General features: G+C 44.8%; 1 protein-coding gene across 2 annotated transcripts in view; it reads right to left on the bottom strand.

Moving 5' to 3' along the window:
- The window catches only part of rbm33 (RNA binding motif protein 33), a 151,516-nt gene that overhangs the window by 87,022 nt on the left and 37,774 nt on the right, over positions 1 to 26,720 (bottom strand). For both annotated transcript variants that reach the window (XM_033044324.1, XM_033044332.1), the window contains exons 5-9: positions 20,675 to 21,029; positions 17,007 to 17,141; positions 11,883 to 12,051; positions 5,439 to 5,620; positions 2,202 to 2,487 (exon numbers count right to left, since the gene is read on the bottom strand). In XM_033044324.1, the coding sequence (XP_032900215.1) occupies positions 2,202 to 2,487; positions 5,439 to 5,620; positions 11,883 to 12,051; positions 17,007 to 17,141; positions 20,675 to 21,029 (1,127 nt within the window). The remainder of the gene's footprint in view (positions 1 to 2,201; positions 2,488 to 5,438; positions 5,621 to 11,882; positions 12,052 to 17,006; positions 17,142 to 20,674; positions 21,030 to 26,720) is intronic.

Here is a 26,720-nt window from a genome sequence, read left to right as displayed (position 1 = left end):
TTAAGGCATACTTCTCCTCATTTATCAGAATATAGAATATAATAGTGGTGACGTTATATTTCAACTTTACAAAACACTGGTTAAGCCACACCTGGGAGCATTGTATACAGTTCTGGTCGCCACAGTACAGGAAGGACGTGACGATAAGGTGTGAAGGTGTGACGATAAGATTCATAAGAAAGTTGCCCGGATCAAGAGCCTCAAGCATGGGTAAACTGGAGAGGTTGGGCTTATCGTCCCTGGAGCAAAGGAAATTGAGAGATTATCTGACAGAGATGTACCAGGTTATGAGAGGTATATATAGGGTAGACAATCAAAAATGGCAGGGGTATCACAACAATACAGCATAACTTTAAGATGGGAGGACGTTGTTTGAAAGGGGATCTGAGGTTTTGTGCTTTTTTAAGCATAAAAAATGGTTAATGTCTGGAATGCTGTATCAGGAGGTGGTGGAATCAGATATAAACACTGTTTAAGAGCATTCAAAAATACATTTAAATAGACATGGTGTTGAAGAATACAGTCCTTACGCGTATGGGATTAGTGCAATTGGGCAAAATGGGTCGGCATGGGTATGGTGTGCCAAAGGGTCAATTTCTCTTCCTATGACACCAGGAGTCTCTGACATCAGCCATATCAAAATGAAGATTGGGCTGATTTAAAACTAGAACTTTTGTTTTACAAGTATTGTCAGTCTTCAATCAGTCTCGCCTGCAGTCCGTTCGTTTTTACTTTTTTTGTGTTGTTTTTTTTCGTTTTGTCTAGTTAAGTTTTTGGTTTTTAGGTTGTGCTTATGTGGGGGGGGGGGGTTGAAACGGGGCTTGCTGTCTCTCCCTTCGGGGGAATGCGACTTTTTTGTCGTATCCCCCTTCTCTGCCTCCGTCTGCGCTGAGGCCTAATGGCGGAGCTGGCGACCTCGAGACTCCGGAGGCAGAGCCAGTCAGGACGTGCCCTGGGCTCGCTCCCGTGAGGGCGGTCCGGCTCGGGGCTGGAACGGCGCTCCCGTGAGGGGCTGTGACGCTCCCGTGAGGGCGGCCTGGCGCGGGGCTGAGACTCTCCAGTGAGGGGCTGTGGCGCTCCCGTCGGGGCGGCCCAGCCCGAGGGTGGAATGGCGCTCCCGTCGGAGCGGCCCAGCTCGAGGGTGGAATGGCGCTCCCGTCGGAGCGGCCCAGCTCGAGGGTGGAATGGTGCTCCCGTCGGAGCGGCCCAGCTCGAGGGAGGTACGGCGCTACCGTCGGAGCGGCCCAGCTCGAGTGTTGAACGGCACTCACGTGAGGGCGATCCGGCTCGGGGCTGGAACGGTGCTCCGGTGGCTGGGACGGCGTTCTGGCGGCGGTGACCTGAGTCCGGGGTTCAGCCGCGGGCCAGCGGCTGCGTCCGCTGGACTGGAGGGCGGCAGCTTCGACCACCCCGGGCCGCGGTGTTTGAGCCGGCCCGTTTGCGGGGTTCGGTGAGCCGCGGGACTGTCTGTGCCATCGTCCGGTGGGGTATCGCCTCAGCGCAGAGGGAGAAGAGGAGGGAAGAGACTGCAGCCCTAAGATTTTTGCCTCCACCACAGTGAGGAGGTGCTTGGAGGACTCACTGTGGTGGATGTTAATTTGTGGTTATTGTTGTTTATTATTGTATTATTGTATGTATGACTGCAGGCACGAAATTTCGTTCAGACCGTAAGGTCTGAATGACAATAAAGGTAATTCTATTCTATTCTATCTTGCTATACAAGTTATTTTACATATAGCAGAAATTGGTGTAGCATGTACCCAATGACAGAGTTTATAAATGTGTGATCCAAACAGCTGCGTTCAAGTTCTAGTCTGCGATGTTAAGGAACATCAAGTTTAACTGTTGAAGCATTGGAAATCATCTCAAATGCTTCTATCCATCGGGGGGGGGGGGGGGGGGGGGCAATGCTCCAAAAGAGCTACAATGTTTGGTCTTAATGCCAGGCAAATTGGTCATATTTGCACACAGAAGACACAAACATGCTCTGATCTAATGCCACCTAAAAACAAAGGACCAGTACCAATCCAGATTTGGGATTGGAAGTGTTGTTTGCAAGATATTGGTGAGGCAGTTGCAATTGACATCTAGTTATTGCCTGAAGGTCAAGATTACCATATAATAACTTTAACATAACCATACAAAAAGGATTATGATTTCTCTCAGAAAGCATAATTTACACAATCTTTTACAGTTCTAACCTTGGACAGGGGGAACCACTGGACCTCGGAAATGAGGGTTTATATGAATGTTCTTTGGTTGTTGTGCAGGAATTACTGATTGATTTAAACTGATAGACGCAGCCTCTGAATTCTGTGGTTGCTCTTGCTGTTGGTGCTGCTGTTCTGGTTGCTGCGGAGGGCAAACGGATAATTGAGATGCGGAAGGATGTCTTTGAGGTACCAGGAGGGGCTGTGGCTGTTGTCGCTGTTGAAAATTACCTCTACCAGACTGAAGATCTGGGGAATTTACAGCAGTACGAGAATTCTGGGAAAAGAAATAACTGATTATTCTTTGTTTTCCACGGGAAAAAAAAATCAATGTTACTCAATGTTATTTTATACAAGGCGTTATCTTATTACAATTTTATTTATTTTATTACAATTCTAAAACTGAGAATAAGGGAGGAAAAAAATGATGACACACACTTTGTGGTAATCCATTATGAATTGAATTTGTACGACCAGTCCAATTTATATAAATTCTTGAAACTATATCACATTATAAATATAACTTAGAATGCATATTTCAAAGCACTCGTGCAATGCTATAATTGCTACAATTCTAGTTTGTTTTTTTCCCCATGATATTTAGAATCAACATGCAACATTACATTAGCTCAGTTTTAATTTACAAGCTTTCTCCTCTTTGATCAGAAGGTTGTAAACTTGCATATACTACAACTTCAATAAACTGTATGCAGAGCAATGAATTATAGCAGCACTGTCAGATGTATTAACCCAGTATCTGACTTTACATGGATCCTTGTTTCAACTCTCCTACAAGCGCAAAAGGAAAGTGCTCAACTGCTTCTCTTTTGATTCCTCTCACTTTCTCCAAGTTAAAGGTGTAGTAGTCATGGACCCTTGCATGGGCCCCAGCTATGCCTGCATTTATGTCGGTTAAGTCGAACACTCCTTGTTCCAGGCTGTGCCTTGTGCACTGGCACTTAACTCTTTCTTCGTTACATTGGCAACTGCATTGGTGCTGTCTCCTGCACCCAGACATCGTGATTTTTATTAACCACCACTAACTTCCACCCTACCCTCAAATTCACCCTGACTTCTCTGACACCTCCCCTTTCTTGGTCTGTCTCCATCACAAGGGACAGGTTATCGACTGATAGCTACGAAACCTACCAAAACCCAGTTATCTGGATCAAAGATCTTATAGCGGAGCAAGATGGGTTACTCTCACGCAAACGTGTAGTACGCTCATGGGCGAATTTCATGGGTGATTATAGGACCCATTTTAGCGACCAGTCCCCGCCATCTTGTTCCGCCATCTTGTTCCGCCATCTTGCTTCCGGCCAAAGATCGGATCTTTGTTTCCGCAGCGGGGAGAGGGAGTGCGCGGCCCGGGGCAGCGGGGAGAGGGAGTGCGCGGCCCGGGGCAGCGGGGAGAGGGAGTGCGCGGCCCGGGGCAGCGGGGAGAGGGAGTGCGCGGCCCGGGGCAGCGGGGGGAGGGAGTGCGCGGCCCGGGGCAGCGGGGAGAGGGAGTGCGCGGCCCGGGGCAGCGGGGAGAGGGAGTGCGCGGCCCGGGGCAGCGGGGAGAGGGAGTGCGCGGCCCGGGGCAGCGGGGAGAGGGAGTGCGCGGCCCGGGGCAGCGGGGGGAGGGAGTGCGCGGCCCGGGGCAGCGGGGAGAGGGAGTGCGGGGCCCGGGGCAGCGGGGAGAGGGAGTGCGCGGCCCGGGGCAGCGGGGAGAGGGAGTGCGCGGCCCGGGGCAGCGGGGGGAGGGAGTGTGCGGCCCGGGGCAGCGGGGAGAGGGAGTGCGCGGCCCGGGGCAGCGGGGAGAGGGAGTGCGCGGCCCAGCGCAGCGGGGAGAGGGAGTGCGCGGCCCGGGGCAGCGGGGAGAGGGAGTGCGCGGCCCGGGGCAGCGGGGAGAGGGAGTGCGCGGCCTGGGGCATCGGGTAGAGGGGCATAGGAGGGGGGAGACATTGTAGTGTGGGGGCAGGCGAGGGAGTGCCGGGGGGGGGGGGGGAGAGTTGAGGGGTGGGATAAGGCCTAGTGTGTGTGAAGTTGCGGGGAGGTTTACAATGTTTCTTATTTAATGTCCCTTGTCTAGTCTGAAATAAAGTTCATAATTGGATCGGAAGAAATATAATTGTGTGTGTTATATGATTATATACATTTATATCACATTCATGTATGTGTGTTTATAAACATTTTATTCTTTAACAAGAATTAACAGAATTATGAACTAAGCAGGGAGAGTCTAAGCAGCGGGGAGAGGGAGTGCGTGGCCCGGGGCAGCGGGGAGAGGGAGTGCGCGGCCCGGGGCAGCGGGGAGAGGGAGTGCGCGGCCCGGGGCAGCGGGGAGAGGGAGTGCGCGGCCTGGGGCAGCGGCGAGATCAAGTGCAGAACAATAATTCAGTCCACCAAGGCTCATCAGATCTCCCAGTTGCTAACAATTTTAACCCCTTCCCATTCAGATTTTTCTATACACCAAATTCTCCAACTCCTCCTTTCCTCTCCCTCTCCCCCACACCACCCTTTTTCACCCACTCCCCCCTCCCCCCCCCCCACAATTCCCAACTCTTCAATCCTGCCGCACACCTTCTGCTTTTATCTCTATCTTTTGTTCCAATCACCTGCCTATCAACCCCCCCCCCCCCTTCCTCACCTGTATCCACCTATTATCTACCATGCTGTGTCCCACCTCTCTTCCAGCTTTCTTCCCCCCAGACCAGTGATCATCCGTAGACTAGTTGTATCCCCCACACTGGGGAATTAACCTAAAATCCTGCATGTCTTTGGAGTGTGGGGGGAAACCGGAGCACCCAGAGGAAACCCACATGGTCACAGGGAGAATGTACAAATTCCATACAGACAGCACCCGCAGTCTGGTGTTGTAAGGCACAAACTCTACTGCTGTGCCACTGTAACAATTTTTTCTGTAGCTTATAACTTTGCAGCTTTTTCTTGTTATCAAAAAATTTATACATTTTCATATTGAAAAACCAAATATAGGTCACTGGATTTTGTAAAATGGAGAATAATCATAAGCATCATAAAAAATTCAAGACAAAATCTGATCTAATGGTGAAATAACCATTGAGCTGGTTATGAAGGCAGATTGCTTGCAAGTTCTCTATATTGAATGTATTAGGTAAAGAACACTAGATGCAATAGTTGGTCAATTCTGAAAGCAGTCAACCCATTCTTACAGTATGTCACCAAATGATTTAAGGAAAACAAGTGCAAATAAGATAGTGTTACCAGCAGCGTTGGAGGCACTTGGATCAAAGGTGGGCGCTGGTCTTTCCTCCTTCCACCATCTTTCCTTGGATCACAAAAACCAAACGGGCCTGGACGGCCTCTTCGCCCTCTTTTTCCTTGTTTCCGCTGACGTTCTGTCTCCTCAAATTCACGTAATGCTGCCTTTGCCTCGTCAGAAAGTTCTGAGGTTAAAACGCAATTATTATTTCCTTGTGTTTATTATCAGAACATGAATGAATGAATGAATGAATGTAGATCAATCTAATGTATGCATCAATAACTTTAATTCTAATTCAAATAGAAACATAGAAATTAGGTGCAGGAGTAGGCCATTCGGCCCTTCGAGCCTGCACCGCCATTCAATATGATCATGGCTGATCATCCAACTCAGTATCCCGTACCTGCCTTCTCTTCATACCCTCTGATCCCCTTAGCCACATCTAACTCCCTCTTAAATATAGCCAATGAACTGGCCTCGACTACCCTCTGTGGCAGAGAGTTCCAGAGATTCACCACTCTCTGTGTGAAAAAAGTTCTTCTCATTTCGGTTTTAAAGGATTTCCCCCTTATCCTTAAGCTGTGACCCCTTGTCCTGGACTTCCCCAACATCGGGAGCAATCTTCCTGCATCTAGCCTGTCCAACCCCTTAAGAATTTTATAAGTTTCTATAAGATCCCCTCTCAATCTCCTAAATTCTAGAGTATAAACCAAGTCTATCCAGTCTTTCTACATAAGACAGTCCTGACATCCCAGAAATCAGTCTGGTGAACCTTCTCCGCACTCCCTCTATGGCAATAATGTCCTTCCTCAGATTTGGAGACCAAAACTGTACGCAATACTCCAGGTGTGGTCTCACCAAGACCCTGTACAACTGCAGTAGAACCTCCTGCAGAAAATCTACTGCAGTAGTAATTATCATAACTCCTAACTGAATCGTGAGTGCAATTGAAGGTGGGATTCAAATAAGTGACATCAATAATCACTAAAAAGTTAAAATACAAGTGCTAGAAAGCCGAAATAAAATAGATGCTGGTAATATTTTAGTCAATGACTTTTCAGAAGAATTTGGAAAAGACATTATTCTAGTCGACTCCATGATTGAACCTCTGTATAGACAATTAAGCCTGTACATATTTAATACATAAGGAACTGCAGACGAAGATAGTCACAAAAAAACTGGAGTAACTCAGCGGGTCAGGCAGCATCTTTGCGAAAAGGCATAGGTGATGTTTCGGGTCGAGACCATTGTAGAGACTGAGTCAGGGGAAAGAGAAATGAGAGATATAGACATGGTTATAGAACAAATGAATGACAGATATGAAAAAATGTAAAGATGATCAAGGAAAGGTGGAGCCCACAATGGTCCATTTGTTGGCTGTGGGCTAGGTGATCCCACTGTGGGCTCCATCTGTCCTTGATCATCATTACTTTTTTACATATCTTTCAGTCATTTGTTCTATATCACCATCTATACCTCTCATTTTCCTTTCTCCTTAGTCTGAAGAAGGGCCTCGACCCAATAGTCCAAAACAAATTCTCCAGAGATCCTGCCTGACCCATTGAGTTACTCCAGCTTTGTGTCTATCATAATTAATACATTTTTGTTAAAAACAATTATGCAAACCATTCTTGGCTCAACACAGGATTAAGAGCAATCAGTTAAGAGAGTTCAGTATGTCGAACTAGAATTCAACTTTTCTGGATGAATTCTGCCCGTGCTTTCAGCTGCTCTATATCTCACCATACCCTCAGGTAACCTTCTTCGCTATCTATAACTCAGCCAAGTTATATATCATCTGCACATTTACTAATCAGATTACAAAGTGTGTAATACAAACTTTGCAGCTCCAATGCCTGCAGTGCACTACTTATAGACATCCAGTCAAAAATATCCCCAACCACCATTACCCTCTGCCAAGCCAATACTGGATCCAGTTTCCCAACACACTTGGTGCCCTGGTGCCTTAACCTTCTGGAATCTTGTCAAAAGCTTTACTGAGTCAATATAAGCCACTTTTACTGTGCTGCCTTCATCAATTTTCTTAATTACCTCATCAAAAAACTTACATTCATGAGATTTGACCTCCCATGCACAAATCCATCCCTCCTCCTCTTAATCAGTTCCTGCTTTTCCAAGTCATTTAAAAACCCGTCCCTCAATAATTTTCATCCGCTTCATTACTACCCTTTTTGCATAAAGGGGCAAAATTATTTATCCTTTAGTCATCTGAAGCCACACCCAGAGCTAACGAAGATGCAATAATCTCCATCAGGTTCCAGCACTGTACTTCCCGCTTTCCTTTGCATCCTGGAGATTTATTTACGTGAATGTGTTCCATATCTCTACCATTTGTGCCTTCCCGATTCAAACTACGTCGGGACGGTCAAACACACTCCGCGGCTTGGAGGTCCCGAATCGGCACTTTCCTACCTGAGACCGCGGCTTCCGAATGTTATAAGGTGCTGGTGAGGCCACACTTGGAATATTGTGAGCAGTTTTAGGCCCTCTATCTGTGGAAGGATGTGTTAGCATTGGAAAGGGTTCAGAGGAGGCTCACGAGAATGATCCCAGGGATGATTGGATTAAGGCAGGAGTGTTTGATGGCTCTGGGCCTGAACTCGCTGGAGTTTAGATGGATGAGGGTTGATCTCATTGAAACCAATCGGATGATGAAAGACCCTGATACAGTGGATATGGAGAGGATGTTTCCACTACTGGGAGAATCTAGAAACAGAGGGCACAGCCTTAGAATAAAACAATGTACCTTTAGAAGGGAGATGAGGAGGAATTGCTTTAGCCAGATAGATTGGTTCTTGATTAGTACCGATGTCCAAGATTATGGAAAAAAGGCAGGAGATTGGGTTGAGGGAAAAATAGCTCAGCCATGATTGAATGGCAGAGTGTCGATGGGCCAAATGGTTTAATTCTGCTCCTATGTCTTATCGCTACTGTTGTCATACCTATCCACTTCCTTTCTGAAAGCCATGGTTGGTTTGGGTTTGAGATTATAAACCACTCTGCATTAAAAGATTATCCTCGCTTCCACCCATGCAATTTAATGTGTTCCCCTATTCCTTAACCATTCACAGGAGGTGTTCCAAGTCATTTACAATGTCCTGCCCTGGTTTAAATAGATAATAATCCTATTCTTGGAAATGCTGATTTGGGGGATTCATAATGCCCAGAACAATAAGGACAACTCCTCCACTATCTGAAATAGTGCCACTGAAAAAAAGACAGAGGTTGGGTTAAGGATCGAATCTGGGGGGGAAAAAAAACCACACCCCCTTAATATCTCTTGGTGTGTCAGCCTCTAAATGCGTGCTCTAGTGTCACAGGTCTCAGTTGAAGGGACTCGGATCTCAGTTAATTTATCAGTTTGCAGAAATTGGAAGATTTACTTAGTGCTGTAACAATTCTTTGACAATTCTCTGGCACCAACTAATTGTACAGTTCAAGGAATAGAACATATTTTATATATTCGGACGTTCCATAGCACTCTGCAGCAACTTAAGGTTAATTACCACCGTATGAAAGCAATAGCCAATATATAGCAATGACAGACAAACCCAACAAGATATGCAAGGTTATAAGTTGTTCCCTTATTGGCTGACAGCAGCACAACAGGCAGGGCTGCCGCCACACACCTCCAGCAACATGGGCTCCATCCTGACCATGGGTGCTATCGGTGGAGTTTGCACGTTTTCGCCATGACATGGTTTTCCATTCATCTCCCCTTTGTCCCAAAATTGTGCTGGTACATTAGCTGGCCAGAGATAGAGAACCAGGGGGACTAGATGGGCCTAAGAAAGTATTTACAGGGAAATAAGCAAGAAAATGGGGCTGGCAAGAATGCTCAGAGCTGAAAGATACTCAATGGCTTACTTCGCTTTCAAAGAAATTACCATTTTTTATTAAATATGAAATATATTTCCTCCAAACTGGGTGTCATTTCATGCAAATGATCTTAAGGAGTCTTACGATGCCACATAATTAGTTCTCCAAAAACAGGTGCCTACAAATGTACCGGTCTATCTAAAAAGTGATTGAGCTTTAGTTGTGACAAGCCACGCAGCAAGTGAATGAACATCTTCAATATTTACCAAAGATCAATGTAAGAAAAAATATATATACACAACATCTGCACATCCCAAACAGTTTCAATATTAAAAACATGCCACTCAATTTGCACAAGGTTATACGAACAAAAATAATGGAATCCCTAACCTCATAACCTATTTAAATGCCCTGAAATCTCAAATCCCGATGAACATTTAACATCCCATCCAAAAGATGGCATTTCAGAATTCCCTCAGTACTACAATGAATTAAAATTTGATATAACATGCTGAAACCTTTGGATTCAGAATTGAATTTAAAATCGAAAATGTTGGCTTGGATAATTTTGCTGTTCTAAGCTATGTTTACTTAAAGATTGAGTTCTGCAGTTACATATATTAGACTTTCATAGTACTACAATGGAAGTAGATTGTCACAATGCTGCCATTAAAGCAAACAAAATATTACTTGAAAAAGTCAATTGTCAACCGTTAGAACATCAATGTCAGATAAGACTTTTCTCACCTCCTTATCTTACAAAACATTCAGATTACATCAACCCTCATAGAAGGCCTTTTATTTCAAAAGAGTACAGAATGTTTTCTCATATTTTTGTGCTGCAGTGAATCAGCAATTATAAATGTTACTCGCACATTCTTAGATGTCGGAATTAATTTCAGTATAGACGACAATAAAATGGTTTCACACGACAACTCTAATCAGTTGGCAAGAATGCTTTCACCCAATAGAAATAAGCTGTCACATTAGGTCAGCAAAATCTGACAAAGTGAAGATTGCATTTGCAACTTCAACTGAAATGTCAATTGCCCTTTAAATGCTTTTTCCAAGTGCTTCAAGATTTCAGTTGAAAGTGGTTGCAGGCTTCCTTTTGTGTAGATGTTTATAGATTTTTCAGTTTTTTAACCTGTTCATTTTTATGCCCAAGAAAAAGCTAATACATTTTCAAAACCTGTTATTTTGTTGCAACAATTAAATAATTTAAAAACTAAAAAAAACATAATTTTCTGAAACAAGTAATCTTTTTATAAGCAATGAAGAGTGGAAAGAATAATATTCCAGTTTGCTTTCCAAGACCAAATAAAGAAAATAATTTGTAAACTGGCACCACAAAAAAAGAAGAGGCGTTATTGCAGCCCTTGTTGGAGGGAAGCATTTTCTTTCTGTTTTAATCTCCGTTTCTTGGTGGGACAAGAAGAAAAAGAAGCAATCTTTTTCTTAATCTGCTCACAGGATGTGGATGTCACTGCCAATGTAGACAATTATTGTCCATCTCTAATTGCCCCCGAAATGTGCATGAAGGAGGAGGGGGGGGGGGGGAGAGTTAACGTTCAACCACATTGCTTGCTTCCAAGTTACATACGCACCAGATTGACAAATGAAAGAACATTTATTTGGAGAAATCGCAAACCAGGGGGATTTTTATGACAATGTATTAGTTTCAGTCATCATTGATGACATGTGCTTCTGTTTAAAATGCTTATTTATTTAATTACCAGAATGTAAATTCCTAAGCCGCTATAGTGCGATTCAAACTCATCTCGAGAACAATGGTCCAATACACAATATGTCTTGGAAAGCAACCACCACAGTACGTCATCCACCGATATTCCAGCAACTGATGGTCTGGCACCACCTTTCCTCCGGACAAAATTATGAAAGGGCACTTGAAATCCCCCCCGACATTCCCCTGAAAATGTGGCAGGTATGTTCCCATGGCCGACTTCAGAGGCCGATTTTGCGGGTCAATATTTCAGGGCCCCCACCAGCCTAGGCGGAACGTTCTAGTACCAGAGGACTCCGCTCGGAAGCTCGTGCCAGATGACCCTCCGTACCGCATTTTCGGCAAACCTCAGGTCGACGGGGGGTCGACCCAGTAGTCCTGCTGGGAAAGTGGAACCTCAGCCCCCCCCCCCCCCGGCAGCCGCCGAACTGGCCCCGTTGTTATTTCTTCAGGCAATTCATTAACTGCCGCATGGCTGCCCAAAATACAAGTGTCACTGTAACATTTATTTACATTTAATATCTGTTCTATTTAAATTTCCTCTGTCCATGGTGCTTTAACAATCATGAAGACTGCCTATTTTCACTCCAGTAACATTCTCCATCGCCACCTGCCTGAGTTAACTAATGGTGAAAGCTCGCTGATTACATCTTCCACTTCAACAATCACATGCATCCAAATCATCTTATTCCAGGGGGTCAACAAAAAATTTCCTCATACTAAAAAAATCTTGAATTTACCTCCTCACATCAAAATCTCAGCAGGTTTGAGTTAGCTCCCGAGTCAGGATAGCGAACAAAATTTGGGAAATATCTTTTTAAATATGTTGTACAAGATTTATAGAACATATTTAGTTACTTACCCAAGGTGTCTGGTATATTCCTCCTTTTTCTTGCTGCATCTGTTAACCTAATGACAGTTCCTTCTTTCCGTTCAGTTTTAAAACGAATTCGACCAGATTCTTCATCGTCATCATCTTCATCATCAGAAACATCCTTCTTTTCTACCACTTCATGTATAATCTTCACAACCTAAACAATTTAAACAACAATACTGACATCTACAGCAACTAAAATTAGTTTCACATTTACAATTTAATTTAGTATCACTGAATTTTATTCAAGTTTTTTTTTTAGTTGTTATTCGTTTTTTAAGGAAATGGTCACTGTTTGCAAAGCCTGCATTTATTTGGCTGAAGTGGTGGAGATTGCCTTATAGAATTATTGCAGTCCTTCTGGTGAAGGCATTCCCCCCAATGCGGTTTGAAAGGGAGATAAAGCTTTCAGACCCAGCAATCTGAGAGGATTAAGGAGGCAGTGATTTGGAGAAGAACTAGAAGCAGTGCCCCTACAGGTTTGAAGTCTTTGCTCTTTTGTTCAAAGTCAAGGATTTGGGAGATCCTTGACCTGGAACTAGGTCAATTCTGTGGCTGACAGTTTGTTGGCAATAATATTTGCTTCTGAATTTGTAGGATTTGAATGTCATTAGCATGGCCAGTATTTAGTAACCATCTCTAACTACACCTGAGAAGATAATGATGAATCATACTCAACCCAGGAGACTTTGTAAGGTTATGCCCAGGAGGAAGATCCAGTCCTTTGGACCCAGTAGTGATGCAACAGGGAAAAAAATCAGAATCAACATACAGTGAGAGTTGGAGCTTTTGTCTGCTGCTAAGTTGTAGGAAGACAGTAGGAGCCAAGTAGATTTATTTGCTCATACTTTATTCAATACCATAAGTGATCACTTGATCTGGGATTATTGGGAAGGACTCCACATTCTCCTTCAGATCTGAAGTTATTGCAAAAACTTTTACGAAGCTTCCACAAACAGAGAAGGCCATCAACACTGACTCCACAATTTATTATGTGAGATGACAGAAATTCCATAAGGAAGGAACTAACACAAAGAGAAGTTCTAAAAATTTTAGTTGCATCACAGCCAAAGCAGTCTGGGAGTCAGAGAGAGGTTTGGTTAATAACTTGGAAAGTAGAAAACATTGCTTATTCAAAATGAGTATGATACAAATTGAGTTTTCATGGTTAAATGCTTACAAATGGTGCACAACCTTTTGGCAAGTAGGGTAATGTGATAATTGCTTCTGAGAACGTGGATGTAGATGTCACTGGCAAGACCTGCTCTTATTGACCATCTCTGACTACCCGAGAAGCTAAAGAATAAACACCTTCAACTCTACTACTGAACGCTGCAAGGGATTCCTGTGATTGTCAATGACAGCACATTCCAACAATGAAATTCATAAGGAACATTATATTCCTATTGTTGCCACTGACCCTCACTCAGTTAAATGTCACACAAGTTTAGCAACACCACTCACCTCAAGAATATCCCTAAGAGTGTACATTTTGGGTAATGTACACATTTTCAATTACGTTAGTTTAAATGTATTCAATTTTTTTCCAAGTATTTTTGAGTGGTGTATTTTAAACACTTCCAATCCTTAATTAAAATTGAATAATTTAATATTTTAATAGTATATTAATTTTTAATACTACTTAAATGTTTTCAAAACACATCTACAAATCCTTTTTGATGGGTTTAACTGCTGATAAGCACAAGAGCACGGCTTAGCCAGCTGTAAAGCATTTCAGGGAATTGGAGGCCATCAGTAATGAGAAGGAAAATACTGCTTACATTTTCAGCGGTATTGCCGTGTTTGATTATCAGCTTGGGGTTGTCAAGTGTGGGCAGAGAAGAGTTTTCTCCTCTTTGAAATTGGACCAATCATTGACAATATTTATTATGGTTCATCAAGTTACTCCTGCCATCATTGTGACTTTCTGAATATAACATAGTACAGAAATAAGAACTGAAAATATACACAACACAGAATAGACCTCAACATTATATGGGCAATCTAAAGCTAAATTATAGATTTAATTGCAGCTTAACAGGCTGCAGATTAAAGACTACTAAAAATCAATTACCACTTGAAAAAAGCGATTTGCAAAATATTTTGGTAACTACTAGACCAAGTGGGTCCCTGTCACATGGGAGGCCTAGTCCCCCAACGCAACCCGTTCCCCCGACGCAATACGGAGAGGGACACAGACACAGAGACAATAAAATTCAATGCTATGAAAAAAATAAATAGACAATGCTTTAGTCGACCGCGGGGGGGTGGGGCCAGGAGACAGATGGGCCTCGATTAGTGCGCATTGTGACGTCAGCAGCTGGCAAACGGCGATTATTTTTTTAAAAGTGAATTTTGTGAACAATTGTATTCAAAATCTGGGGAAATAATTGACCAAGGAGTGGATTTATGAAATCATAAGTTAAATCCCTACCGAAATATGTAAAAAGCTCCACGTTTTTGCGTGTGGTTTTCGAGGAAATAAGTTTCAAAGGCAAAATGACACACACACACACACAGTTTTAAAAGTATATAGATACTAGACCAAGTGGAATCCGTTGGGTCCCTGTCACACGTGAGGCCTGGTCCCCCAACGCAATATTCCAACACTCACCCATAGTCCCCATGGGAGGCCTGGTCCCCCAACGCAACCCGTTCACCTACGCAATATTCCAGCACTCACTCATAGCCCCCAACTGTGCAGAGGTGGCTCATTTCCCCTTATTCACCCTCCCTCATTAAACTTTATTTTTAATCCTTGCTGCCAGGAATATTTAAAAAATGCACCCTCCTTCATTAAACTTTTTTAAAAACCTTGTTGTCAGGAATATAACAAAGGGATTGCGACATTGTAGCTTGCAATTGCACTTGTTAGGGCTAGCATGACTCAGTGTCCTGGGTTAGTAACATCGTAGCAAGCAGGCTACAATCCCATTGTGACGTAATAGCTGTAAGTGCCAGTGCAGAGACAATAGACAATAGAAAATGGACAATAGGTGCAGCAATGTGGTCATGGTTGATCATCCCCAATCAGTACCCCGTTCCTGCCTTCTCCCCTGACTCCTCTATTTTTAAGAGCCCTATCTAGCCCTCTCTTGAAAACATCCAGAGAACCTGCCCCCACCGCCCTCTGAGGCAGAGAATTCCACAGACTCACCACTCTCTGTGAGAAAAAGTGGTTCCTTGTCTCCGTTCTAAATGGTTTACTCCTTATTCTTAAACTGTGGCCCCTGGTTCTGGTCTCCCCCAACATCGGGAACATGTTTCCTGCCTCTAGCGTGTCCTAGACAGTCATTAGTATAGAGTGAGCAGAGCAGAGGGCTGAGCAGGCATCCTTGAGGTGCTCCCGTACTGATTGTTACTGAGGATAAAATGTTTCTGCCAATTCGAACAGACTGGTCTGTGGATGAGGAAGTCGAGGAGCCAATTGCAGAGGGATGTGCAGAGACCCAGTTCCGTGAGCTTGGTAACCAGCTTGGAGCGGATGATGGTATTGAACGCCAAGCTGTAGTCTATAAACAACAGCCTGACGCAAGTGTTTTTATTGTCCAAGTGGTCCAGTGCGGAGTGGAGAGCCAGTGAGATTGCATCCTCCTTGGACCTATTGTGACGGTAGGCGAACTGTTGTGGGTCGAGGTTCTTGTTGAGATGCCCCATAACCAACCTCTCAAAGCACTTAATCACCACGAACGTTAGTGCCACTGGTCGATAGTCGTCGAGGTACATCACCTTACTCTTCTTAGGCACTGGTATTATTGGTGCCCTCTTAAAGCAGGTGGGAACCTCAGACCTCAAAATGTCTGCAAAAACAGTAAAAATGTCTGCAAATCTCCCAGCCAGTTGGTTTGCACAGGTTTTGAGAACTCGACCGGGTATATCATCAGGTCCAGACGCTTTACGGGGATCCACCCACCTGAAGAATCTACTGACGTCGGCCTCTGTGACCATCAGGATGTATGGGAGCTCGGGAAGGCACATCAGTGTTCTCCCTATCAAAGCATGCGTAGAACGCATTGAGCTCGTCAGGGAGTGATGCTTTGCTGTCGTTTGAGCTGCCTCCTAATTTTGCCTTGTAGGAGGTGATGGCATTCAAGTTCTGCCACAGTTGCTGAACATCCGCCCCATCCTCCAGCTTTGAGTGGAAATCCCTTTTGGCCTTTTTGAAGGCCTTGTCAAGGTCATATCTGGACTTTTTATAGACCTCTGTGTCACCAGACCTGAACGCCCGGGATCTGGTCTTCAGAAGAATGCGGATTTCTTGGTTCATCCAAGGCTTCTCTCCATATTACTCAGCTATTAAAACCTATTTGACAAAGGATTTGGTCACCTATCTCAACGTAACAGTTAATTGGCAGATTTGGTCAATAATAAGTAAAGAAATAGAAGCTAGGATAGACCATGTCACTTCTCTAGCCTGCATCACCATACAATAAGATTGTGACTGGATGTTGCATCAATTCCCTGTGAACTACTGTAGAATATTTCACCTTGGTAAGGACATGGACCAAGAAATTCTTTATCTCCTCAAAATCTGCATTAAAACTGTGCTGCTCAATAGAGCTGTTCAAGTTTTAGAGTGGTTAACCCTTGGGCACTCTGGTCTGTACAGCTTAATACACAAGTGTCTTTTCAGGGACTACCAGTAGTAAATGCTTATCAAATTGATTTTTCACTCTTCCTCCCAAGTCCTAAGTTGAGAAAGTGAATCCCACGCGACTGTCAACTGTACTTATCCACTAATGACAGAGTGAAAGGAACCAGACTCCTTTTTTTCCCTTCGCTCCATAGATGCTGCTGCACCCGCTGAGTTTCTCCAGCTTTTTTGTGTACCTCAGACTTCTTCCATTATCGACAAACCCACGTGAAGAAGCAAATTTTCTTTACATTCTGAAATTTTCTTTGTTGACCCAAATAAAATGTCAGGAAATGATTAGCGAGGAACTGAAAAACTACAAATGTTGGTAATCGGAAACAAGAATATAAAATGCTGAAATCAGTCAGTGACAGGCAGCATCTATGGAGAGAGAAATAGTGTAAACATTTCAGTGACCTTTCATCAGAATTTCGAACTTAGTTGGGGGCTACGACATCTGAAATTATAATTCACAATACCTCTTCAGGTTCGTTCACTGTTTCTGCAGCATGCCCTTGTATATCTGCCATGACTGCAAATTCTTCATTGCCCTCAGTTTGAAGCTGTCCTGGCATATCTTGGTTTGCAGCATACAATTGTGAATATCCTTCATCCTGGTAATACAGGGTAATAATGGTGCAATTTAGCATTACAAATTTCATTTCGCTTTATTGCAAATACAGTGAAACTCTGATATCCCAGCCTGCTCAGGACTTTCATATTGCCAGACTACACATGTTCCGGACAAAGGGATGTTACTCAAACATGCAACACTTTTTTAAACATATTACATAGCAGTATAATATATCTTCCAGTCAACCCGATGAGTTCAAAGGGAGCAGTAAATATACAAGCACGCTGGAATGCTCATTCATGACCTCTTATGCTCCACACCATAATGCCAGCACTGGCCCACAGTTCAGATCCTGGTCCCAATCGCTCTCCAAACACCTAGCTCTGCTTACAGACTCCACTTGCATTCTGGACAACACCTCATATTCCAGATGAATGATCGTACCTGATTATGTGGATTTCTGAACGATGGTGTGTAGGATTAGTTTTATTGTAATTAATTTTTGAAAGTTAATCAACTCTCAGTGAAAGTCACACTATAGTTTAGATGGTTAATGACTAATTAAAGTAGGATCAGTATTGTGGGTGGGGAATATCCAACCATGTAACTAGGAGGAGGGGGGTTGTGTATGCATTCAAGGGAGGTTGTGTTTGCAAGTGAGAGTGGGAGCATTGCACCTGTGTGTTGGGGAGGGTGGTGAGGGTGAGCGCATGCATCCATATTTGTATTTGCATTTGAAATGGAGGGTCATCGACATGGACTAACACAACGCAGTTGATAAGCTTCCCGAAAGAGCTTTGAACAAAGTTAGCAACACGTTGAAAAGGAGAATGGTTTGAAGGTGATTCAGGAGTGAAAAGGGGAAAAACAAAGAAATTATTAAGATCAGTAGGGTATCCCCAGATATCAATACGCATAGACTTCAGAGATAAAGCGCGGAAAAGGTAATTTAGCCCAAGTCCGCGCTGACCAACAATCCCCTACACCAGGGGTGTCAAACTAATTTTAACTGATTTTAGGTCACGAGCAAAATGCGACAATTTGCGCCGGATCGCGAAGTGCACACGCGAACGCTGTCCGATCTGGCACTGGGGACAGCTGCAGCCCGCTCTGGCATCGGGAAATTCATCCTGCGGGCCGGATTGGACCCCTTCGCGGGCTGCATTCGGCCCGCCGGCCCCGAGTTTGACACCTCTGCCCTACACTAACACTATCCGACAATGTAGGGACAATTTTACCAAAGCCAATTAACCACAAACGTGTATATCTTTGGAGTATGGGAGGAAACTGGAGCATCTAGAGAAAGCCCACGTGGTCACAGGGAGAACACAGACAGCACCCATAGTCAGGATTGAACCTGGTTGCTGCATTACAGCGGCAGAGAACTCTACCGCTGCACCATTGTGCCGCCCTTAATATCCCAGAGATCAAACGTAGACTGGGCTATCATATCGCTGAGCACCTTCGCTCAGTCCGCCTGGACCTCCCAGGTGCTGAACACTTTAATTCTCCTTCCCATTCCCACACTGACCTTTCTGTCCTCGGCCTCCTCTATTGTCAGTGAAGCTAAACGCAAATTGGAGGAACAGCATCTCATATTTTGCTTGAGAAGCTTACAACCTAGTCGTATGAATATTGATTTCTCTAACTTTAAGTAACCCCGGCATTCCCACTCTCTCCATCTCCCGATTTCACCCAACAAACAGGTAACAATGGCCGGTTTCCTTTATCATCGTTACTTTTTTGCATATCTTTCATTCGTTGTTCTATATCTCTCTACATCATCGTCTATATCTCTCGTTTCCCTTTCTCGTGACATTCATCCTAAAGAAGGGTCTCAACTCGAAACATCACCCATTCCTTCTCTCCAGAGATGCTGCCTGTCCCGCTGAGTTACTCCAGCTTTTTGCGTCTATCTTCGGTGTAAACCAGCATCTGCAGTACCTTCCTACACATTCCAATCAGAAAAATATCCTTCCATGAGGTCAGCTCATTGCTAAGCCAATTTTAGATCAAATTAGCCAGCATGTCTTGAATCTAGTGCCTTAATCTTCTCGAAAAGTCTACCATGTCATACCTTGCCAAATGGTCAGCATTACAAACTTTCAGGTCGTAGGTTCAAGCCTGACCTTGGGTGCTGCCTGTGACACATTCTCTGTGACTGCATGGGTTTCTTCCAGATGCTCCAGTTTCTCCCCACAACCCAAAGGCGTGTATGTTTGCAGGTTAACTGGCTTCTGTGAATTGACCCTAGTGTGTGGCGAAAGTGGGATAACATAGAACTAGTGCGAGTGGGTGATCGATGTTCGGTGTGCCAACAGAGCCCGTTTCCATGCTGTATTTTGTAAACAATCAAAAATACAAACAAATCGGATGAGATCATGTAGTTTTCAAATCTGCCGGAAGTCATCCTCTTTATTCCTGATCATCAAGGATGAATTTAAAGTGTTAAGAAACTGCATTATCTAAGGCTTGCACTGCATATGCATTACTCAGGATATGTATGAGCATGTATTCAATTCAGGGAAAAGTTGTGTTATCCCAGCCGAATAACACACACAAGCTTTTAAAAAGGTCTACAAAATACCAGCAAAGTTCTGGTTTCTACATCAGCAAAGTATGTCCAGAAATTCACCAGAGGCTAGAATGGTCAAGGTGTTGAGGCTCAAATCACTTTGATGGACATTTTCACTGATAGAGTGAATTTGCCAGCTTCAAATGGTGGTCTAAAAGGGGAATTTGCCTATTATTTAAAGATGGGTGTAAATTGAACTTATCAATTAAAGGGAAATTGGAAGTGTGTTTTTGGGTGCAGACAAAGGTATTAAAATAAAGCTGCAATTTTATAAATATACCATTTAATTTATAACATTTTATACAGTCATAATATCCACCTTTCCACATTCAACACAAGTAATTTGGGAATAAATCGGTGAAATTAGAACTTTTTGAAATTACTACCTTCTAATTAAATTTATCCTGCAAAAAAAATTCATAATAGACGTATTATATAGATCAGCATTTCCTCCTATTCAAAAATATACTTGACTTGTGGTTTTACCCATTTAATGATGATAAATGCTTCGACACTAGAGATCATCTCAAGAGCTAAGAGTTAATCTCTTTATTCAGCTTAAAGCTGCTATGTGTTGAAAGAAAGGATGCAAAGAACATCAATCATTTCTAGAAAATTAACATTCTAAAGAGGTTAGTAATCTATGCACCTTTACAGGGCTCAATCAGATCCCATCCAATCTGCTGATAAAAAAAGCTTTTCACCTTAACTGTGCTGACAATTGGCAGTGCATCTGCATCAGACAATGCAGGGTTTTTCACAAAGATACAACCCTCAAGGTCATAATGCCGAGCAGTCTCTAAGCCTGTCAGAAGGGTATTGCCTACCTCCAAACAAGCCGTCAACATAAACTTTGTCAGACAGGAGATAAAGAAACTGACAGCAAGTGATAATAGGTCTAATTTTCACTCCTCTCCTGGGACTGAAATAGTTTTAAAATCAGCCTGGATCCTGGTGATGAAGTGTTATCTGAAATGATACAACAGAAAAGGACTTACTTGAAATTCATCATCTAGAGGGTCATTGATTACAAGGTCTAACACTTCATCATTGTACATCTCCTCTTCGCCCTGTTCTACCGAGTAATCCATTTGGCCGTCTCCTAGATGAGTGTCGTTGCTTTCATACTGTATACCTTCTTCCTCTTCAACATATTCATCCTGAGCATAGTCTGCCATCTCTTCCTCTCCAGCATCCTCTACAGCTTGATGGGCTACACTTTTATCATCTGCATCTCGGTCTGCATAATGAAGTATTTCTTCTGTAGATTTGTCACCAATACTCTTCGACAATTCTAAGGATGTACCCGTAAAAGATGTCGAGGCATTGATGTCGATAAATGCAGCATGGTAACTGAAAGAAAAATAAGTGGCATTGCATGTTTAAAAATGTAAAAAGCCAGTGTTTCTAAATTGTTTGTCAACAATATCTATATACATACACGTGTGTGTGTGTGTGTGTGTGTGTGTGTGTGTGTGTGTGTGTGTGTGTGTGTGTGTGTGTGTGTGTGTGTGTGTGTGTGTGTGTGTGTGTGTGTACATATTTCAGTAGACATTTTCCTTGTGATTTTAGAAATCCACTCCTCTGTACATTCGGTACATTATTTTCCAGGCTTTTTTATTAAAATTGTTGATCAATCAGACCTTTTTTTTAAATCTGACCGCTGCCCAGCTGCTGACGTTACAATAACAGTGACATTTTTACATCTTCTTGTAGAAATTTTCCTTATGATTTCAAAAATCCAATCCTCTATAGATTTGGTCAATTATTTCCCGAGATAGTTGCTAAAATTTATAACCAAACTGACATTTCTTTTTAAAATATTAAGGTTGCCCAGCTGCTGACCTCACAATGCCTTTCCTCGTGGCCCCCCCACCCCACCGCTCTGGATTAATGCAGCTGCTGTCAACGCGCATGCGCAGTTTTCCTCGAGGTACGTTAGCCCACCCACCCCCCCGTACTTCAAAAGGCGCAGAAAGATCGAGAAAGTTATGCAGCAAAGAGCAAAGATCCTACAGCTCTGCTCCGCTAGTTGAGGCCAGTTCATTGGCTATATTTAAGAGGGAGTTAGATGAGGCCCTTGTGGCTAAAGGTATCAGGGGGTATGGAGAGAAGGCAGGTACAGGATACTGAGTTGGATGATCAGCCATGATCATATTGAATGGCGGTGCAGGCTCGAAGGGCCGAATGGCCTACTCCTGCACCTATTTTCTATGTTTCTATGCTATAGGATCTTTGTTCTGCAAATCGCTCAGGCGCTGAAGAAGCTTCTCCTCACTGTTGGCGCAGCTTGTGAAGCCCCGCCCCACCCATCCCCCGCCCGCTCAGCTGCCGGTTTCCAGAGAGTCAAGCCGCTTCTGTCTCTCTCCGCTGTTCGCAGCGCACTCACTCGCCCAGCTCCACCCCTCCCTCCCCCCCCCCCCCCCTCTCCCCTCTTTTCGACCTCCTCTCCGTGCCCGCGGCCCGATCCTCTGTAACACGGGCGGAAGCTTTTGGCAGTCCTCAGCAAAGAGCCTATAGCTCGCTATAAGATCTTTGGTCCTCGGAGCCCTCCGGGCTCGCTCGGGCCCCCGCGACCTGCCGCCCCGCCCCACTCCTCTAACTCTCTCTCTCTGTGTCCCTCCCTCTCTCTCTCTCCCCCTCTCTGCCACCTCCCTCTTCATGCCCTCCCTCCCTTAAACCCCCTTCTCCCCTCTCCTACCCCCTTCCCTCCCCCCCTATTAGCCCCCCTCTCTCTCGCTCTCCTTCCCTCTCCTCCCATCTCTCTCTCCCCTCCCCCACCCCCCACCCTCACCCACCCTCCCTCTCCTCCTCCCCCCCCTCTCCCTGTCTCTTGCCCTTCTGTCTCTGCCCCTCTCTCTCTCTGTCTCTCCCCATTCTCTACCCCCCTCCCTCTCTACCCCCCGCCCCTCTCCCGCCTGCGAGGTGGGGACTATGCGTCAGTGGATAGGGCGGTTATGGGGTAAAAAGAGCAAATTAATAATATTCATATAATATCAAGAGGGGTAGTCAGCGTGTGTGCGGGAGGGTGGTTAGTGTGTGTGGGGGTGGTTAGTGCGTGTGACGCCCCTTGCCGCGCCCCCCCTCCCCCCCTCCCGCACGTTGGAGGAACACACCCAATGGGTCTGCACTTGGTCTAGTCATACCTATCTATCGGGAGGGTAGTTAGTGTGCGAGAGGGGTGTGTGTGTGTGTGTGTGTGTGTGTGTGTGTGTAGAACGGGGGATGGGGAAGAGGGGGGGGAGAGGAAGGAGGGGGGGTGTCGGGAGCCCTCCCTCTCTGCCCCCCCCCCCCCCCCTCTCTAGGGAGTGGTGAACATTGGGACCTATGGGTGAGTGGTGGAGTATTGTGTTTGTGAACCAGCCCACCCCTGCCACACCGTTGAAAAAAAAAAGGGGGAAACGAATTTGTGGGTGTCAGATTCGGACTTTGATTCCCTGGTCCGCCAAAACCACACGCTGAAACTCCGTGGTTTTTTCCATTTCGCTAGCTAATTCACTTTTACATTCACTCATGCACTCCTTTAAACATTTGGACATTTTTATGTACACATTTTAAAAAAAACCCCCCCCCCCCCCCCCCCCACTCACTTTGTCGCCGCCAGCTGGCCACCCACCATACCTCAGTACCCGAGGTCTGAAGCATTTTGTCGCCTCCTGCTGGCCAGCGAATATAACGGCTGCTGGCGCCCGGCTCTGCTCGAAAAACGCCGACATTTTTCCCAACCGGGGTCTAAAGCACGTTCGGGGACCAGACCCAACGGGTCTGCACTTGGTCTAGTATACTTTCAAAACTGTGTGTGTGTGTGTGTGTGTGTGTGTGTGTGTGTGTGTGTGTGTGTGTGTGTGTGTGTGTGTGTGTGTGTGTGTGTGTGTGTGTGTGTGTGTGTGTGTGTGTGTGTGTGTGTGTGTGTGTGTGTGTGTGTGTGTGTGTGTGTGTGTGTGTGTGTGTGTGTGATTAGATTTTCAAATTAGATTTTTGGCCTTTGATTTTTTCCATTTCGCTAGCGATTTCACTTTTGCATTCGCATATCCAACCCTCATTACATTTAGACATTTTACTGTAAACATTTAAAATAAAATCCTTCCCCCCACTCACTCATTTTTTCGCCTCCTGCTGACAAGCCACCATAACGGCTGCTGCCGCCCGGCTCTCCTCCTCACCCCCCCCCCCCCCGGGCCCGGCTCTGTCACGCAGGCGGAAGGCACAGATCAGCTGGTGCTCCACTGCTTTTCGCCGTCGCTGCGGGCTTGCACTCTCCGAAAATCCCGCGCGTCAACGGCCCGCAGGCGCATTGAGGGCGCACACAGCGTCTCGACGGGCGCACGCAGCGTCTTGACGGCGTACGCCTAGCGCGTGGCATTGCGCAATGACGTCAGGCTGCCCCCCCCCCCCGCGGGAACAGACCAAACGGGTCGTGTGTGTGTGTGTGTGTGTGTGTGTGTGTGTGTGTGTAGAACGGGGGATGGGGAAGAGGGGGGGAGAGGAAGGAGGAGGGGGGGTGTCGGGAGCCCTCCCTCTCTGCCCCCCCCCTCTCTAGGGAGTGGTGAACATTGGGACCTATGGGTGAGTGGTGAGTATTGTGTTTGTGAACCAGCCCACCCCTGCCACACCGTTGAAAAAAAAAAAGGGAAACGCTTGAAATTCTCAAGAGGTTTGAACACAACAGTTTTGATGAGTTATCACAAGCATTGTTTCCTTTGTAGAAATAGCTGCTCCTTGGAAATTCCATAATTCACCTTTAAAAAAATTCTTAAAGGGCTTTCTCACGGTGCGACCTGACGCAAGACTTAACAAGAGTTTAACATCGTGGGAACCTCCTGCGATAACAGTACGGCATTCGTGGACCACCGAGGACCTCCGTGACGCTAACGGCAGGTAGTCGTGTAACTTTGTACGGTCGGGAGAAAATTCAAACATTTTTGAATTTCTCCAAGAGTGACTTGAGCACTTTTTGGTGAGCGTTGCAACATTGTATGAACGCAGATGCCAGTGCGATATCCGTGCGATATCCGTAATGACTCTTGCGGGTACCGTGGGAACTCCTGCGAACGGTAAACCCGGAAGCTTGACAGAGGGGACATAAGGTGAGTAAAAAAGGTGGTCTCAATATCGCCAATGGACCACGTGTCCATCGAGGACGTCCCACCTAATTGTCATTGTTTGAGAATCTTTTTCACAGTAAGACTTGCAGAGATGCCTCTCAGAAAAGCGCAAAGAAAGGGGTCAAAGAAAGTCAGAAAGTTTTTAGCCATGCAGGTAAATGAGGAGGAGACTCAGCAAGAGAGACAGGTGGAGAGGCAAGAGGAGATGCCAGAGATACCACTGCCTGTGGGCTCCTTGGAGCAGGGAGAGGGTGATCTTGCTTGCCATCCAAAGCCCCACATGTGTGAGCAAAGTTCCACCTGTTTTCAAACCCCAGTGCAACTCTCTTCCACGCATCTGGTGTACTGGGGCATTCCATCACTTCAGCTGAATAAAATTGGATGATCGCCTCACAGGTTTCTCGGACAATACCTCAGATGCTGTTGGTGGCGACATGAAAGTTGTAAGATAGACTTTTATAAGAATCGCCTGAGGCCAAGTAGCGGAGGGTGATTGCTATGCGCAACCCTGGTACCAGTGCCTTTCTCATTACAGTGTCAGTCTTCTTCAGCAGAGGTCCCAAATTATTCTTTAACTCATTAAAGAGCTCGGGTGAAATTCTGACAACGTTTTTGAATGCACTTTTATCCTCTTCGCACAGCACATTAAGCAGTTGCTCATATTGTCCAAATTGAGGTCTCCGTTGAAACATGGGCTTAACCCAGTGAGACTTCCTCTTAATTCTCTTTTTAATTAATCTCACCCTTCTGCCTTCACGCAAGCGTTTTCGATGCACATGTTGCGCTAATGCATACAGCGCGTCAATGAAAATAACAACCAGCCTGTACTCGAACCAACTTTGTATAGGCATGTCTGCAAATGAGCCAATTCTACAAACGGAGGATATTTATATAGTGTGTGAAAAAAAGTGACATAATTTGTGCCACGTGATTAACTACACTACAGTCCACAATGTTCATTCACGATTAACGGGAAAGATCGGGAGACGGACAAGTCACTCGCACAAATGACAGAATTGCCGAGTACCGTGGGAACTCTTTATCTACCCCCCGTTATATCGTGTGATATCGTGCTAGACCACGACCACTTCACTCTGGTGACATCTTGCGTCAGGTCGCACCGTGAGAACCGGCCATTAGGCAGTAGGTTGGCAGATAGATAGGTTGTGGTAAAAATATAGTTAAAGCAAGTCCAGTTGCCATACAACGTGGAAACAGGTCTTTTGGCCCAACTTGTCCATGACGACCAAATTAGCAATCTTGGCTAGTCCCATAGCCCTCTAAACCATTCCTGTCCATTTATCTGTTAAATTGTTAAATTTATCTTGAAAATTGGAATTGTATCTGCTTCTATACCTTCCTCTTCCAGATACAGACTACCTTCTGAGTGGAAAATTACCCCCCCCCCCCCCCCCCCCCCCCCCCCTTCAGCCTATGCTGTCTGTTCAGAATTCACTACCCTGGGAAAAAAGACAGAGCATTCACTTTACCAATGCCTCTTATGATTTTGTATACTTCACGCTCAGCTTCCTATGTTCCAGAGAAAAAAGTTACAGCCTATCTTGCCTTTACCTAGAACTCAAGTCCCAGGCTTACTAAAGTTTCCGAAAATTCTCAGGTATCCTTAATGTATAATGAGACTTGGAGGAGGAAGGAAAAGAGATAAAGGAATTAAGTTCTTCTCAATTTAAAGATTAGCAAATCTGAATCATCTACTACCATCACAGGGCAGACAATTATATCACAGTCCAATGTATATAATATGCTAAATTTATACCAATAGGATAAACGGTCTGGAGAAACGAGTTAAAATGCTTGCAAAGGGTGATTACTTGCAAACTCATGGTATTATTTAATTACAGAGGTTGCAAGTCAGAAGGATTACAGATGGATTTAACAATGCAAATCCTAATTTCCCTGACAATTATGAGAGCAATTT

Source organism: Amblyraja radiata, chromosome 2 (assembly GCF_010909765.2).
Source record: "Amblyraja radiata isolate CabotCenter1 chromosome 2, sAmbRad1.1.pri, whole genome shotgun sequence".
NCBI classification, from domain to species: Eukaryota; Metazoa; Chordata; class Chondrichthyes; order Rajiformes; family Rajidae; genus Amblyraja; species Amblyraja radiata.
This window is presented reverse-complemented; position numbering and strand designations above follow the sequence as displayed.